This window comes from Pseudonaja textilis, chromosome 1 (genome assembly GCF_049901715.1).
Source record: "Pseudonaja textilis isolate UNSWEBS1 chromosome 1, rPseTex1.2, whole genome shotgun sequence".
NCBI classification, from domain to species: Eukaryota; Metazoa; Chordata; class Lepidosauria; order Squamata; family Elapidae; genus Pseudonaja; species Pseudonaja textilis.
Window position 1 is genome coordinate 60,320,281 of NC_141990.1, and position 17,224 is coordinate 60,337,504.

The window sequence follows — 17,224 nt, forward strand, 5'->3', positions numbered from 1 at the left end:
CCACACATCTTAAAATTGTTGAGGTTGAGAAACTGGTTTTCTTACTTAAATCTTTTACTTAAAAAGGTGGTGCTTTGTGCAAAGCCTGAACCAACTGGAATGATTGCTAAACTCTTAATTTTGCTTTGCTGTTGAAGCAGAGACCATTATAGTTCCTGAGACTTTCTGAACTTTTGTTGAATGCCTTCTTCAGTCAGTCACACCAAAGAAGATAGGATGTGCTGATGGTAACTCTAGTTTTTTTTTTAAATAACTCATATCAATTCCAAAATTAGATGCTTCATAAACGAAGTACTTAACTAAAGCTATGAAAAGAGTTACAGATCAAATATTCAGCAAATACCTCAACAGTTGCTGTAACCGGGCCCAGCTCTCCTTGATATCTTGGTGTTTGAGCGACACTTGTGCTGCCAGACTGGGGTGAAGACTTATAAGCTGTGACATGGTCACATCTAGCATCTAAAGGTATAGAAAAGGTACAGTGTGAATAATTGGGAATGGTAACTGGCCTTCTGCCACTGGCTGAGCCCATACAACTTGACCCACCAAACCAAAGACATCAGACTGGGCATGGGCTTTGTGGCTAGGCAAGCGCTTGCCAAGCTCTGTTTTTCAGTTACAGGCTACAGAAAGCTCTACTTCATGAGCCAAATACAGCTTGATGAGTCACATTGTGCACATCTATCTTATAACATTGCCAAAGAAATGTTTTGGCTTAGCTCTTCAGATGCAAATGCATATCAATGAGGACATTTTTTTTTTTTAGTAACTAAAGCTTCTGCTGAAAATTTAGCTTCCTAACTTTTTAATACTGTATAACCACTAGTACAATAGATCACTGACCATGGATATAGTTCAGGAGCTGAAGTGCAGAACCAATATCAGAACCTAGCATGGTTAGGGATTTGGGGATTGAATTTAACAGATCTGGAAGTGGCCAGATTGGAGAAAATAGGTCAAAACTGAGAAAGAGGACCGAGAGACAGATTTAAACAACAGTGATAGTAAGGCTAAACTCTATCAAGAGCATTTAAAGGAACTTGGTGTTTAGCTTAAAGAAGAAAAAGATAAGGAGAGACATGATAGCAATCTTCCAATGCATGAAGGGATGTCACAGTAGAGAGGGAATAGATTTATTCTCTTTAGCACCTGAGGCAATGTAAGAAACAACTGGTAGAAATCCAGATTTGAACTAAGGAGGATTTTATTGACTATGTAAGCTATTCAGCAATGAAACAGCCTTCCTCCTTAAGTTGTGAATGCTCTGTCACTGGAGGTTTCCAATAAAAGATTGGACAGCCATTTGCCCAGAATGGTATGAGGATTCCTGCCCTCGACAGGAGGTTGTAGATCTCTTCTATCCCTATTAATGCTATGAAGGATTTATGATGTCTCTGATTTTCCATGGATCAATCACAAAGGAATATGGTGGGTTCTTATTCATTGGATATGTTCAAGCAGAAGCTGGACAGAAATCTGTTGGGAGTACTTTAACTTGGATTCTTGCACAAAGTAGCAAGTGATCTAATGATCTAAATAGGTCCTCTATGATCTAAAAATAATGATTTCTCAGCTTACGTATTCCAGATAATAATTCCATTACTCACCATGACCTGGCTGGCAATATCCCGGATATCCATGTCTGAGCTTGACTCAAATTCATTCTGTTTTCTTTCTCCATAAAGATGCCTCAACTGTAACAGACAGGATAGACTTTAAACCCAGAGAGACAGCTAGCAATCTAATCTTTTTGGGGGGTATCCACTTCTCAAAATAAATCAGAATATTTATTAATGTTACTTAATAAAAACCAAGAACCTTTTTTTAAATAAATAAATAAATAAATTTTTAAAGTTTGAATTTTTATGCTCCAAGCTAAGATTTCTGAGCTTCAGGACGACTTTTAAATCTAACTGAGTGAATAACTTCAATTATAAATCTTCATATTGTAAAGTTAGAAATTGTGCAGCAGCTTCACCCAACCTTGTTAGAAGCTGAAATGCAGGACATCTGTTAAGGAACACAAAATGACAGCATCAAGCCATTCCTTGTTACCCTACCCTTTATAGAGTAAGATAGTATAGCTAGAACTGCATGCCATGAAATATTGCAGGGAAGGGAGCAGTATTCCTTCTTGGCTACAGGGTTGATTATCCAATCTTGCCACAGAATCAGCTTGCTGGATATAGCATAACTGAAGTCTGGATTAAACTGCACATAATTGAAGGCTTGGGTAAAAGTGATGCATCCTGCTGAACCAAATATATGCTTCTAGGTAACTCAATGATCCCGATCTATTTTTATGGTGCAGTTGCCTAGAATGTAATCTCATCCCTTAGTACCTTTGCATGGATGACTGAAAGGAGCACATCTGCTTGCTGGAGGAAAGAAGCTGCTTCTAGTGCCTGCTGCAGGGTTTCATGATGTTCCTTTAATGTCCTCTGAAGCTGAAGCCACCTGAAAGGATGGAAGGAGGAGAAGTAAACAGTTTAGCCCTGTCTCCTTCTTGAATAAGCTGCCTTGATTGTTGTATTTTAACAGAAAGATATCAAGCATGGAAACTTAAGAGAAATGTGATTAGATGACACTCTAATATTAGCTTGTCTTAATTAGCTTGTCCTAATATCGTCTCTGCACCAGTACATTCTGCTGCTGCTTGGGCTTACATTTTATTCAGGTACTTGCGTCGTGCCATGATACTTCTGCTTTCACTCTTCCCTTGTTTCTCAAGCTTCTGAGCCAGGCTATTCAATTCCTCATGCACTGCTTGGAATTGCAGCTCCTCCTAAGTTGAGTGTAGGGGAAAAGCAGAAGAGAGGAGACAATAAAGTAATGCAAACTTAGTTTTCATTAAAATATCTCTCTCTTTGCCCCATTGGAAATTAAGCTGGCAACAAGTACCGTGCAGAGAGTAGCCAGATTATGTGTGCATATTGAGGTGTGCTATTACTATTCACAGTCCGTGGATGTCCGAAGAACCTCCTAGTCCAGCGACAGATAGATATGTGCACAGATCTTCTGGGCCACCCCCTGCTCTTCTAGCAGGAGTTGTGTGTCCAGAAATCTCCCATATTGCATGCCAGTCCTAAATGGGAAGTGGTGTTCCATCCAGGACTAAAGGTGGACAATTTCCAGGATCAAGAGCCCAAACACCCGCAGTCACCCATTCTTCCTTTGATGGAGCAGGAGTCTATTTGTCCCCATCTGAATCCCCACAGACTTTAGCAGAAGATATTGGCTACATCACTTGGGCAGCCTGTGGTCAAGCTGTACAACTGGGTATCAATTAGTAACCCTATGTAGATTTTAAGGATAGTTGAAAGTATTGAAAGTTGAAAGTATTGAGTCTTGAGACACCACGTAAGTGAGGAACCTCATGCTTAAACTCTTCCTCCTGCCAACAGTAACTGGAACCACCCAGAAAGGAGAAAAACCACTAGTTTTCTCTAGCCTCCATAGAATGCCATGATCAACAATACTGAAAGCCACTCCAAGGTCAAGGAGAACCAAAGCCACCACTGCTTGTACTAGAGGTCATCAACAAGTACAAGCAATGTTGCCTTAGTATTATGCTCCTGTCTGAAACCCAACTAAAAAGGTCCAGATAATCCTCCTCTACAGCCTACTGAAGCAACAGTCCAAGCAACCTTCCCAACAATTTTTCCTAAAAAAAAAAAAAAAGGAAAATTGGAGACTGGACAAAAATTGTCCACGGCTCTTGGGTCAGGCAATGATATGCCACCACTTCCTTCAAGGATAGAAGAACCACTCCTTCCCTCGTGGAAATTGACATTCCTGCATGGAGTCAACCAAATCACCTCTTAAGCCTTTACAAACCAAGGAAGGCATAAATCTAATAAACTAGTGGCAAAATTTGCAGTCCAAGGAACTCCCTCCTCTTTCTTGGGAATGTAACTCTTCCCAGCTAACTCTGCAAAACAATGCTTTAGGTCCCTGAAGAGGACTTGCTCAGTCTGAGTCCAACTCTAAGGAGATCTGCAGAACTCTTCTAAGACAGAATCTGTTTTGCAAATGCATCAGATACAGAAACTAAAGCCAAAGTAGAAACACCCTTCACAACACAAATTCCCATAAGGAATGTCAGGAAGATTACCTGCTTTAAGTCAAGGATCTGCCGGGTAATTTGTACCTTATCTGCCTTCTCTTGTAGTAAAATAGCTAGCAAAGGCTTCTCTTCCTAGAGAGGAAAAGATGATTAAAATATGTGAGATCGTGGAAAACACAGTGCCCATAATATTTACAGGAAATTTTAAAAGATGGAAATATTTCTTCCAAATGCACACAGGAATTGTGTTTGTAAATATGCATAACAGAGAAACTTGAATATTAAGATCTGTGTAAATTGTGCAAAATTAAATAAGGTTGCTAATATTTATGATGGGGTAGGATTTTCTTCATTCTTTTCAAGTTTAGGAAAGAAACTCTGGGAATTTTTAAATTTATGTCAGTAAATGGAATATAAGTGAAGGACAGAAGTTATGGATACTAAAATTAAAATGTCTAACAGAATTCAAAGCAAAAAAAAATCTCTTTGAAGACTGAAGGGCACTCAAGATTAACTTTGACCATCATAAGGTTCTTCTAGCTTTCTCTCTGTTTTGAGCTTTCAAGAGAAATGGCCAAAACTTTTCCTTTATATAAAACCTTAAAAACATTTTAATTAAAGGTAACAGTTAAAAAAATGAAGTTTGGATTTACTACTGGAACTGAAATCCACCACATCTGAGTAACATTAGCTTGAGGAAGAAAATTAAAAAGGGGAGGGTAAAAAGAAATATTTTTTTCTATCCCAAATTAGATTATTGTGGAAAATTCATCCACTTAAAAGTCTCTTAAATATTTGAACTAATGAACTCATAGACCAAAAGTGAATAGCCCTCAGCTCTCTATCTGCAATTTCTGGAGATGCTTCCCAGAGCAAACAGGAGTAAAATTTGGGGAGTCTTTTTTCTTAGCTAGGGTTTCTCCTCCTCAAAAGACTATGTTTTGCCATTTTAGAGGATCTTAAAGGGCAAAATGGATATTTAGTCCTTTGCAAGGCTTGAGCAGCTACTTCAATCCTAATGACCCACAAAATAAAATTTAAAAAGAAGTTTTCAGTGCTGCCCATTCCAGAGAGTTTATCACTGGTCACATCCAAGGAGGTTCTTACTCAAAAAGGTTGCCCACTTCCATCACGGAGAATGGTGATGCAGAAAAAAAAAAAGTCATACTTCCACCACTAGAACAAAATTCGCATCTCTGAAAAGAAAATGTATCTGGGACTCATTTTTGGCCTTGTTCCTATGTATCCTAAGTAATTACCTTCTGCCTGATCCAGGTTTCTAGTTGTTCAGCTTTCTGGTTGAACTCTTGTAAGCTCTTGAACCCAATTACTGTTTTAGTCTGATTTGTTGCCATGTGCTTTAGCAATTGCCATTGTTCTTGCAGTGTCTGAAGTCGCCTCTCTATCTCTGTGCTGGATTTTGGCTGGATCATCAACTGCTCACCCATCTGCAGGAAAGATGGGAAAAATATACTAACAAAGTTGAAAGTACAACCACATTGTCTTGAAAATGCATTTACCCAATGAAAAAAAGTATAGAAAGGAAGTTAGCAATCAAAAAATAATATTTCCACAGCATATTCTATTTTACCCAATTTGTCCTTTTTAAAAAAAGTTTGACAATTAAGCCCTCTGAGAAATCAACTAGCAAGATTGCAAGGTTGCCTTCAAATGTCAGTTATGAAAGTATGTTAATAGAATGTAGCAGGTGAGGAACTTTTCATAAATTGAGGATCAAAATCTATTAATTTTGGGACAATGGGAAAGTATTACACAAAAGATTGTATGTACACTGTATCTTAACCTAAAAGATTAGTCTACTGTGGATACTAAGACTCAGTTGAATCCTATAACTGTTGAACCAATCAGATGAGAATTGAATAGTACTGTATATAAAAGAGTGGCAACTGAGGAAACTCTCTATTACGCGCAAAGAAACTTCCAATTCCTGGAATATTAAGGTGGCATGCATAGGAAGGAATTCATTAGGAAGGGAGTTTGGTTTGTGGACAGCCAAGAACCTAGATGACAAACTTGGCCTTGTCCCTGAGAAAATGGCCCCAAAATGTTCTGTTAAAAGTAGTTGTGAGAAAGAGAACTGAAGCCTGTTTGTTTTCTTGTCTGGAAGAAAATCTGCTTTCATAGAAACTTTTGTAAATTTCATCGTCATCTGGTTTTAAATTAACTGTGGAATAGGTAAGAAGGAAACTATTAAGCATTAAAAATCTCACGTTGAGCTTGACTTGGTGATTTCATGGACATATCCATGTTATTTTCTTGGCAACAATACTGTAGCAGTTTGCTGTTGCTTTCTTCCGGGACTTTATTCTTTACTTAGCTGGGAGGTATTTGGTGGAAAATTCCACAGAGGAAGAAAAAGTTGGCCTTTAAGCAGGGACTGGCACATTTCCAACAGCCCACTATCTCACGAACATCTGCACTAGCTTCTCTTGTAACAAAATGTGATAGTTTTATTTTTGAATGCAATTATGCAATATTTATTTTTATGTCTATTAACATGCTACACCGAAGTAAAAGAATACACACTTTGTTCCTTTTCCAGAAAAACATGAAAAAGATTGCTTAATTTTTAAAATTATTATTTTCCCCCCTTTCTGGATCTTGTAGATAGGAGGTGGTTTAAGCCATTCTGAGCTACTGAAGAATTGGATGCAGGTGTCTTTTTTCATGCAGATCTAAAGTAAGAGGAAGCAGCCCACAGACCACATTTTACCTGGTTCAGTTTAATGATGGTGTTCTCAAAATCCTTCATCTCTCTCTGTAATATTTGAGCTATCCGTTCCCATTCCTGAAATCTGCAACCATCCTTCAGATCAAGAAGTTTTCCTCGCATCCATTTTTCAGCCTGAAAGGGACATAAAATAAGCAGGTGTAAAAAATATAGATGGTTTGCTATACTTTGCTATACATCCTTCAGGAAGTTCAAAAGTCAGCTCTTGTGTGGGAGAAGAGAAAGGATATAGGGCACTATGACTAAGTCTTCTTCTAGTATAGCAGTAAAAAATTCAAACAAGATTATATACCCATGGTATTTATTTCAGTAGATGTTACAGAACTATAATGCTGTAGCGAGGCTTCCAGCAAAACTTAAATGAAGTGGCCCACACTGTTTTATGCAGGCCTAGGTGAGCCTATGTGTCATCTCTCCTGCAGGAATTGCATTGGTTGCTGATTTGCTTCTATGTCCTATCCATGGTGCTGGTTGTCACTTTTAAAGACCTACATGGATTGGGACCAGGTTATTTGAAGGACCATCTTCTCCTAGTTACATCTAGCTAACCTACCAGAGCAGGGAAGCAAGAAATGCTGTGGGTCCCCTCTCCTAAGGAGGAACATCTAGTAGGACCAAGAAGAAGGGTCTTCTCTGTGGTGGCTCCCTCCCTGTGGAACATCATCACCACAGAAATAAGATTCCCCACCCCCACCCCCGATCCTCTTTGGAAGGCCCTGAAGACCTGGTTTTGCCAATGAGCCTGGGGAACCCAGAGTGGGATGGAGCCCATCAAGTGGCTTATTTGATTAGCTGTTGTCTACCAGGAGGGTGAGAGATTATTGCTTTTTATTATTTTAAATTAGGTTTTTGTCTTTGTAAGCCACCTAGAGTCACTGATAATGAGTTAGGCAGCAATATACATTTTCTTAAATAAATAAAACTTTCTAAGACAATGTAAACAACTATAACTGGACTGCAGAAAACCAAAAATGTACAGAGGCATAGCAATGTGGAGACATGTGGACATTAATTCCCAGAATTCCTCAACCAGCATGGGAATAAAACATGTCTTAAAGTTCCTGAGGTTGAGAAACACTGGATTAGAGGATGAGGCATAAGAGAGACTTATGTTGGCCACGCATGCAGGTAATCTGAGTAATGCCTTTTGGTACTAAAAGTCCCTTAGAAAAGCAATATTGTTCCATAGTAGAAGAGCCACAGTATAAATCCTACCAACTCTAATTAAATATCTGGTTGCAAGCACTAGAAAAAAATGCTGCCTGATCCCAGAAAGCTGCTGCCAGAATACAGATTAGCTGGATGATTACACAATCTAACTTGGAGGAAGATAATTTCCTATTTACAACACATGTATCTTCTTTCCTCCGGAGTGGCTATAGGTTTGGGGAGCACAACTGACTTGGTTCATATATGTAGGTGTAATGAAGGTTGCTTAAGTTTTGCACAATGTATGAACCCATTCATTGTGAATTATTCAACAGACAGCTCATGGTTTAGATGAAATGAATAAGCTGTAGGAGAAGAGCAGGCTGAGCTGCAAGGTGGAGTTAAGCATGTCATCAGTTTGGAATCACTGCGTTGCCACAACAGACCCAAATCCAGCCTCCAGTGAATTCCACTGACCCTTATCTAGCCAGTTTAGCTTTGACCATTAGTTGATTAGATTCTTGTGTATAGGTAGCAATAATAAACTCCCCCATGCTTTGAATTCAATGAATGGTTATTCCTGGTTATTTACACTTGACATTAGCCCAATTACTGTTGCTATGTGAAACCCAGTCATTCCATCTTTCTACACACAGACCTGCCCTAAAAGTTGAGACATGCATTTAGATGCTTCAAGTAATAAAATATTCACTATTCCAGCAGCTTTTCATCTTCACTAAGGACTGCTAAATCTATCAACGTTCAGTTATTAAACTCATAGCTACATGACTCACTTTGATATCTACACAACATCCACATTCTTGCTTTGTGCTTCTTAAACCAAGAAATATTGGGATTAGAAAGGAGGCAGTCAAGGAAATTGCACAATCAGAGCTTCTGTCTTGGACTGCCTACACCCAAGAACCAGGCAAGCATTAGCAGCTTCTCAGAACAGGTGGGACACCATTAAATCTTTTGTGTTTGTGTCATCCGACTCTTTCTAAACTGTCAGCAGAAAGTAATTGAGCAATTTCTTTCATGGCCAGTGTGAAATGACAGTTAAATGATGACAGCAAACCAGGGACTTTCCTTACTGGAGTCTATATTCAAGACTTTCAGAACCTTCTAAAAACAATCGTTTACTTCACTGTTTTATTTGAAGGCACATGTTCACAGCCCATTCTGTGTTCGCAGACTTACACCAACACATTGAACCACCCTTCCTGCACAAAAGTGAGACGTCTATGTCATGCCCTTTCCTTCAAAAAAAAAATGGAGGAAAAAAAAAGCAACATTTCTGTGGACTGACCTACTGTCCTCTGTCCTTTGCCTTAAAGAGAGACTGCCAAGGATGACCTCATGCCATAGCAACAGCTTCCCTCCCGCTAGCCAAAGAACCTTGCTTCTTTCCATCTGCACGTCCTCTCACTCTAATAAAGGAAAGTCCTTTGGCAGCAAAAGACTGCGCTCTCTTCCTTTCTACTGCAGCTTCGAAAAGAAGAGCAGAAGACAGCCTTTTATTGTCCTCTCTTTTGTGGTAACAGTTAAGCCAATTTCTTCCTTTGCAAATTTTCTTTCTTTACCTGCACCATGTCACAGTTGAACTGGGCTAGGAGAAGGCTCCACTTGGATAGGTCTGCCACTCCTGGGCTGCTGCTTTCTATGCAGGGCTTCAGCACCACTGCTTTGCCTGGTTTGGTATTTTTGGTACTCTCTTTCCAAGGAGGTGCTGCAACAGAGCTTGCAGTCTAGGAAGGAGAGAGAGAGAGAGAGAAAGAGTGAAAAAGTGAGTTTTCTTAGATTTGGCCGGAATCAGATAGAAGAGAAGTAACTATGACTTAGCTGACCTTTGGTTCCAAAACCAACATTGGTTTGGGTATGAAATGGCAATGCTGAGTTTTAATTGCCCCACCCTAAAAATGAGTACTGCTGAAAAGATGCTCAGCTTTGCATTAAGTCTTCTTTACTACCCACTTGAAAAGTCTTGGAGTTTATTCCATTCCTTCGAATGTGCAACTGATCCAACAACAGTACGGTGTATAAAGGCACTGTTTTCTTTACCCAATCCCACCCAAAGGTGCTTTTTTAAAGAGGCAACTGGACTTCCTTCTTTTTTGTTTTGAAGACATTTCGCTTCTCATCCAAGAAGCTTCTTCAGCTCTGACTAGATGGTAGGGAATGGAAGGATTTATACTCCTTGCAGCCAGCTCATCACTTGCATTCTTTTAGAGAGTTGTTGAGCCACTTGGTAGTTTATGTGTGTCCTCACCAGAATGGTGCAAATGGGTGTGGAGCTTTCTTGGAACTGCTGAAAGGATTGTGTTGTCGACTGGAGATAAATGTGTCATATTCTTCCCCTTGCCTTTTAAAAGGCAAAGACTACTCTTTTGAAGACAGCATTTTGGACAAGAGAGGACCGCTGGTTTGAAAGAAGGGTCAAACAGGTCATCTATGTCAAAATTGAACAGCCCTCTCTCAATAGAAGGGGAGGGATACAATATCATCTATCTCCATTCTACAAGGCAGACCTTTCAGCAGTTCCAAGAAGGCTCCACATCCATTTGCACTATTCAGGTAATCCTGAGGAACACAGATAAATCTCCAAGTGGCCTGAACGACTTTCTAAAAGAATGCAAATGACCAGCTGTCTGCAAGGAATATAAATCCTTCCATTCTCTACCATCCAGTCAGAGCTGAAGAAGCTTCTTGGATGAAAAGTGAAACATCTTCAAAGAAAAACAAGAAAGTCCAGTTGCCTCTTGAAAAAGAACCTTTGAGACAACCATAAGCTGGATGACTGAGCATCTCCATAGACATTTACCAAATCCCTCCAAAACAGTTCAAAGATTTGCCAAACATCTTCACTCCTGCTGACTTAAGTGCACTGAGAAGATGCTGAGAAGACAATGAGCTAATCAGTGCTTCTTCCGACTAACCAGCAGAAGACTAAAAAAACCCAAATCTCAAAGTCATTCAAAAAGATGCCCATTTAAGTTACTGCCTGCTCATGAACAGCTACAACAAAATCTCATTTTCACCCCGATAATTAAATTGGTTGTTCTCCCTGCCACCCTAGGTCTTTAGTATATATCCATACTTTTCCTTACTTGTAAATATGTAAGCATTTGTAACAAAGTGAAGCAACCATTCCTCTTAGAAGAAAAACCTCTCGACTGCTGCAAAGGTAGCATATCTAGTCATAACCAGGGATGGGCTACTATCAGTTCACACCAGTTCGAGCGAACTGGTTGTTAATTTTATGGCCGGTTTGGCAAACCGGCAAATCCCAACTCTGCCTGGCCCCATCCACCCCGCCTCTCTTCGGAGTCCCCACATGGCCTGTTTTGGATCGCAGGTAAGTGCAGGGCCCATGAAGAGGCTTGGGGATGGCAAAAAACAGACCTCCTGGAAGTTCTGGAAGGCCAGAAACGGGGCCATTTCTGGCCTCCAGAAAACCCCTGGAGCCCAGGAACACCATTTTTGCCCTCCTGGCAGCTCGAAGAAAGCCTCTACAGCAGGGGTGTCCAACCTTGGCAACTTTAAGACTTGTGGACTTCAACTCCCAGCTTTGCTGGCTGAGGAATTCTGGGAGTTGAAGTCCACAAGTCTTAAAGTTGTCAAGGTTGGACACCCCTGCTCTACAGCCTAGGGAGGGCAAAAAACAGGCTTCCTGGAAGTTCCAGAAAGCTGGAAATGGGCCCATTTCCGGCCTCCAGAGAGCCTCCAGAGCCCCAGGGTGGTGCAGAAGGCCGACTAGGCCACACACCTTGGCCAGGCCCACCCAGCAACTGGGCAGAGAACCGGTTGTTAAACTATTTGAAGCCCATTCCTGGTCATAACATTTACAACTTTTCCTAATGTCTCCTATTGCAGTTGTTAGATGCAAGAATAGCCTGCAAATTTTCTAGAGAAAATTCTTAATTTTTAGGAAATATGAACAAAGAATTCCTTGTAAGCGGACTTTTCCTCTGCCTTGGGAGTAACAAAAATCTCATTTCCCCATTCCACATAAAAGGGAAAGAGAAAAAAAAGTTTTTAAAAAAGTTGGGCATTTTCCAAGTGCCTGGTCCCCTAGAAAGGGAAAGGGAAATTGTCAAAATCTTGACATTTCACAATGGAATCAAGGAAATATTCCCTTTAAAAGACCTCGGTGGTGGCTGAGGCTCAGAAAACAAGGGTTTTGCTCCAGGGAGGAAATGGAATACCCATAAATTCTGTGGAATGTCATATTTAGGAAAAAAGCAAGCTTTTATGTGGTTTGGGTTATTTTAGGGCTAAAAAGAAATAAGTCAGGTAAGCTGCCAATTTAGCCAAAGAGCAGGATTATAAAGGCCTGTGGCTGCTTTTGAACTAGGACAGAATCTTTGTATGAATGTATCCGAAATAGAGCTAATGCACGACTTATAACAGTTCATTTAGTGGCCCTTCAAGTTTACAATGACACTGAAAAAAAATGACAATTTTTCATACTTACGACCATTGTAGGATCTCCTTGATCAAAATTCAGATGCTTGACAACTGACTCGTATTTATGACGGTTGCAACATCCCAGGATCATGTAAGCCACTTTTGTAGCCTTCAAACAATCCAAGTCAATGGGGAAGCCAGATTCATGGAACCACTTTGTTACTAACTTCACAACTGCAGTGACTCTCTTAACAAGTGTGGCAAGAAAGGTCATAAAATGGGACAAAACTCACTTATCTAATGTCTCATTTAGCAACAGAAATTCTGGGATCAATTATGATCATTAAGTCAAGGACTACCTATACGTTCATTCCCATCCTTTTTGTATGAGGCAGCCATTGGATCAGGGGTGTCAAACTCGCAACATGTTGTCATCATGTGACTTATCACAACGGCCCCCACTTTGCTAAACTGGGGGTGGGCATGGTCAGTGCATGAAGCATTTGGCCTGTGGGCCGTAAGTTTGACAAGCCTGCATTAGATAATAGGAAAGACACATGCAGAACCAACTCTTTGCTACCTTCTAGATTCTAGTGCTAATCTGAATTTTTGTAGCTCAAATCAGGTAATCCCAGTTTTAGGCTTTATATGGTAATATTACCGTACTTACAGATGCTAATGGTGACTGATATTACAGCTATGCTGCTTCATCCTCAGGCTTATGTCGCTTGAAATGACAATATAATTGTTCTGATCATTAAACTACAATTGCTCAGCAGTTAATGTACCTTTATTGATGCACACTACATTATAAAGGAGGGGCTGACAAATTTAAGGTTTGATGATTTATTACATTTTTATAAAGTGTTTATAAAATATGTCCATTTTGCACCTGAAGTTGTGTGTGTGTGTGTGTATGTGTTTTCATCAGCAAAATAATTAACTGAATTCTGAAACTAGAAACATAACCAGGGTTAAAAAAAATATTGAAAATTATGGCAATAGCCTTAGGTGGAAACCTGAGGAGAATTTAGCATGCTGTTCACTCTGTACATGTTTTGTTATTAAATGTAGGCTTCCCCCATCTCATCTCTACTCATAGCTGAAAAATACCTTAACACTTTGCAGGTAGTCCTCGACTTACGACTACCATTGTGTCCAAAATTTCTGTCATTAAGCAAGACATTTGTTAAGTGAATTCTGCCCCATTTTATGACCTTTCTTGCTGCAGTTGTTAAGTGAATCATTTATCAGCCGATAAATTAGTGGCATGGTTGTTAAGGGAATCTGGCTTCCCCATTGACTTTGCTTATCAGAAGATTGCTTATCACCTTTTGTAAAACATGATTCCAGGATATAGCAGCGGTCTTAAAGTTGAACCAGTTGCCAAGCATCTGAATTTTGGTCACGTGACCATGGGGATGCTGGAAAGGTTGTAACTGTGAAAATGGTCATAAGTCACTTTTTTCACTGCCACTGAATGATCACTAAATAAACTGTTGCGTAGAAAGTTAGCACCCACCCATCTCCTAGAAGAATGAAATATTTTAAAAAATATTAAAAAGGCAGAATATTATATTTCCCTGGATGAGAAATGGAGAAACATGCTCTTGGAAAGCAGCCCCTACCTTTCTTAATACCATTAGCAGATGTCAGCACTTAAGAGATAAAGAGATAGCTAGCTCTATTCATAAGCAAAAATTCTCTGCAGCAAGATCTGAACAAAGGTAGGATTAGCACTCAGCTATAATAGGAATTGCCCAATGCCCCTTCACTGCATCAGCAGTTCAAACTTTAACCAAACCTGGGAGCTCAGACAACCTACAGAGCCAGCTATGACCCCTACAACAATCAATAGAATACATATTCTTGCACAGGAACGGGAAGTTCAAGTGCAAAGCACAGGAGAAGGTGTAAAAGCCACCCACTCTCAACTCCATGTGGTCAGCTGCACCCGGACCACGTGCTTGGTGGTTCTGTTCATCATTAAACCAATCTTTCCAAACAGCGTCCATGTTTCCAGTGTCTTTCTCCTGGCTTAGAAGTGAACCAGATGGATATTTCTTCCAACAGTTGTAAGTCAAGGACTACCTTTATTTAGTTTAGGCAATTATATTTTCAACACAAACATTTTAAGCTGTCCTTGCCTTCCTGAAAGCTGGCTTGGTTATTAATTTGCTTGATATCCTGCTTCTCATCAAATTTCTGTTCCGCTGTAGTATTTGTCCTTTACATAATGGCATAAGAATGCAGTCCATAGAAGCTCCCTGACCAATTTTCAGCTCACTGCAGCCTGCATCAGAGTGCCCATTGAATTACTCCGGTTCATTGAAAGCCATCAGAGTGTTTGCATTTCCACTGCATTCAAGAATCTGGTTTATAAGGAAAGGACTGTCCATTTGGCTCAGCATTTGCCATCGTGACTGAGGTCACAGCTGCAGGAACACTTTTCTAAAAGCCATTCCGAAGACTGCAAACGATGAGGTTGTTACATAGGCAACATTTCCCCAAATTGTTATGTTTAACTTTTATGTTCAAGGTCTTCTAATTCTACTACCCTGCTCTAGCTTGGTTTCCCTCAGGCTCCAAGAGAAACTAAAGCAATTTCTCCTGAACTTCTAAAACAAAGCATGACTTCATGCCTGCCTGCTTTACAAATGAGCTTTAGACTCGGCTCCTGAAAGGCTGATTAAAGACACTTATTTTAAGCAACTCATCGAATGGGAGCCCTGAATAGCTTCCAAGCTTTGTTCTTGAGCTCTGCAATGACACAATGTTTTGTCCCTGCTCCAAGACAGCTAGGGGACTGGCAGCTATAAAAGTGACCTCTATCCAAACTCAGCCAAAACTCCAGCAACAAAATACTAGGGAAGGCTAACATTGCAAATGCTATACCTCAAGTCCCACTGGGGGGTGCGGGTTACAGAGATCAACAGGACTTAAAGGATCAAACACATAACAAGAGGCTTAAAACCACCTTTGTAAAATAAGACATAAAAGGATCCCCCAACTATAGCACAGGAAATAGAAGTCAGTGATGGTGAGAAAATAGTTGTGATACCTGTGGAAGAGGGTAGGCAGCTCAGGGCCCTTTCAATCCTTAAGGTTGTTGTTTTTTTTTTAAATCCCAGACTCCCTTAAAAGCATGAGTACTGACAGCAAATTGTAGGAACTTTCTCGAAAACATTTGTACAGCAGCAAATGACACATAAAATAACTGAGGAATAGGATACATCTGAGTATATACGGTATCTCCTCTATAGAGAAAATGCGATCCTGTGGCTACAGCTACACCGCAAAAGGCAATAATTTTATGTTGCACAATGCAATGTTTAGTTTAACTCTCCCAAGAATAAATGAATTGTTCAGTCCTTTCAATCATATATATCTGAGTTTAAGGCCAAGCAACAGAATTCTCATTCCTTTCATAAAGATTTAATAATGCCTAACACCATGAGGCTCATTATAATACAGAGATGTTTTGAATCAGAATAGGAGAAAATGAACAAAGCTAATTCCCAGTGAATAGCAAGCTGCACTGGGTGGTAAGACAGGCTAATTTTATGCGGTGGCTTAGGCAATCTGGATGCACATTGCAAAAGGCCACCATTAAAGAAATGCTATTGGCAACAGAGTCCATTATAACCTTTCCATGATTGAATATTCCTACCATTGGGCAGGACTTAGCGTGATAACTAGAAGTTGTGCTCTCACATAGTATATTAAGATGTGTTGAATAATGGACTCCATCAAAACAAGCGTTAATATTAGTCATCTTCTTTGAAATACTCTCCCTAAAAGGCCCCAACTATTCTGCTTCATATTCACACCACATAAATATGTGTTTATTTTTTTTCCTGGACTTTACATTTTCTGTGATGTTGCTGCTGTGACATCATTTTAAACCGGGTATGTTTTTAGGATTAGGGTTTTAATAGACCCCTGTTTTATGGATTTGGAGTTATTTTTAATTGTTTGTGTTATGATTTTATATTTTAGCATGCTTCTATATGCCTCTTCCCTGTGGACCATCGCTACCATGTAACTAATAATTGTAGAAATTAATAGAATAAAACTTGCTGGACTATGACTGTCGTTCTTCCCAGTCAGCATGACATTTGACCCTACTGGCTGAAATCATGAGAGAAGCAATCAAACACATCTGAAGGGCAACAAGTCACAGAAAGCCAGTCCAAACTATCATTCCCCATGCCGTGCGTCCTGTTTCAATTTTCCACTGAGATAAGCTTATGAATTTGCTCAGTAAACTAATACATTTCCTCCCATGAAATTTTCCCCAGAAATGAGTTTCTGTCTGGCAGGAAAGGAGGAGGGAGGTTGAACATGAACAAGAAGGCCACTCTAATTCAGGAACACAAAAAAGGGACTGTCATGGCTGTAGCCTTTGAAACAGTGGAGGGTCAGCAGGCGGGAACTGTGTCCCGACATCTTCCATCAGCTTATGCCAGGGGTCCCGAAACTTGGCAACTTTATGACTTATGGACTTGAAGTCTACAAGTCGCCAAGTTTGGAGACCTCTGGCTTATGCTTTCAGACTCAGTTGTTTGTCATATCCTCTTGAAATCAACAATCTGCAATACTGATAAGACGATAACATCCTGCTCATTTATGTTGGCTGCAGACACTTTGACATCATGTGTAGTTTTGCAACAGGTCTTCTAGATTGTATCATTATATACACCTGCTCACAAATGAGATGGGATGATGCTGTTTTCAAATGTCAGAAAGGCAGTTGGTGAACTAGTTTTGGAAATGGGTGATCCAACCATTTCTACAGCTTGATACATGCTGTTTATCAAGCAAGCAGTTTTAAAGAAGTCTTTTATAAG

At 39.9% G+C, this 17,224-nt stretch overlaps 1 protein-coding gene across 5 annotated transcripts in view; it reads right to left on the bottom strand.

Moving 5' to 3' along the window:
• The window catches only part of LOC113433168 (uncharacterized), a 64,468-nt gene that overhangs the window by 38,108 nt on the left and 9,136 nt on the right, over positions 1 to 17,224 (bottom strand). For 4 of the 5 annotated variants that reach the window (XM_087935518.1, XM_026695569.2, XM_087935513.1 and 1 more), the window contains exons 3-10: positions 9,551 to 9,715; positions 6,801 to 6,932; positions 5,326 to 5,514; positions 4,115 to 4,198; positions 2,667 to 2,785; positions 2,343 to 2,457; positions 1,608 to 1,694; positions 344 to 459 (exon numbers count right to left, since the gene is read on the bottom strand). In XM_087935518.1, the coding sequence (XP_087791644.1) occupies positions 344 to 459; positions 1,608 to 1,694; positions 2,343 to 2,457; positions 2,667 to 2,785; positions 4,115 to 4,198; positions 5,326 to 5,514; positions 6,801 to 6,932; positions 9,551 to 9,715 (1,007 nt within the window). The remainder of the gene's footprint in view (positions 1 to 343; positions 460 to 1,607; positions 1,695 to 2,342; positions 2,458 to 2,666; positions 2,786 to 4,114; positions 4,199 to 5,325; positions 5,515 to 6,800; positions 6,933 to 9,550; positions 9,716 to 17,224) is intronic. The other variant, XM_087935523.1, reaches the window with a different exon arrangement.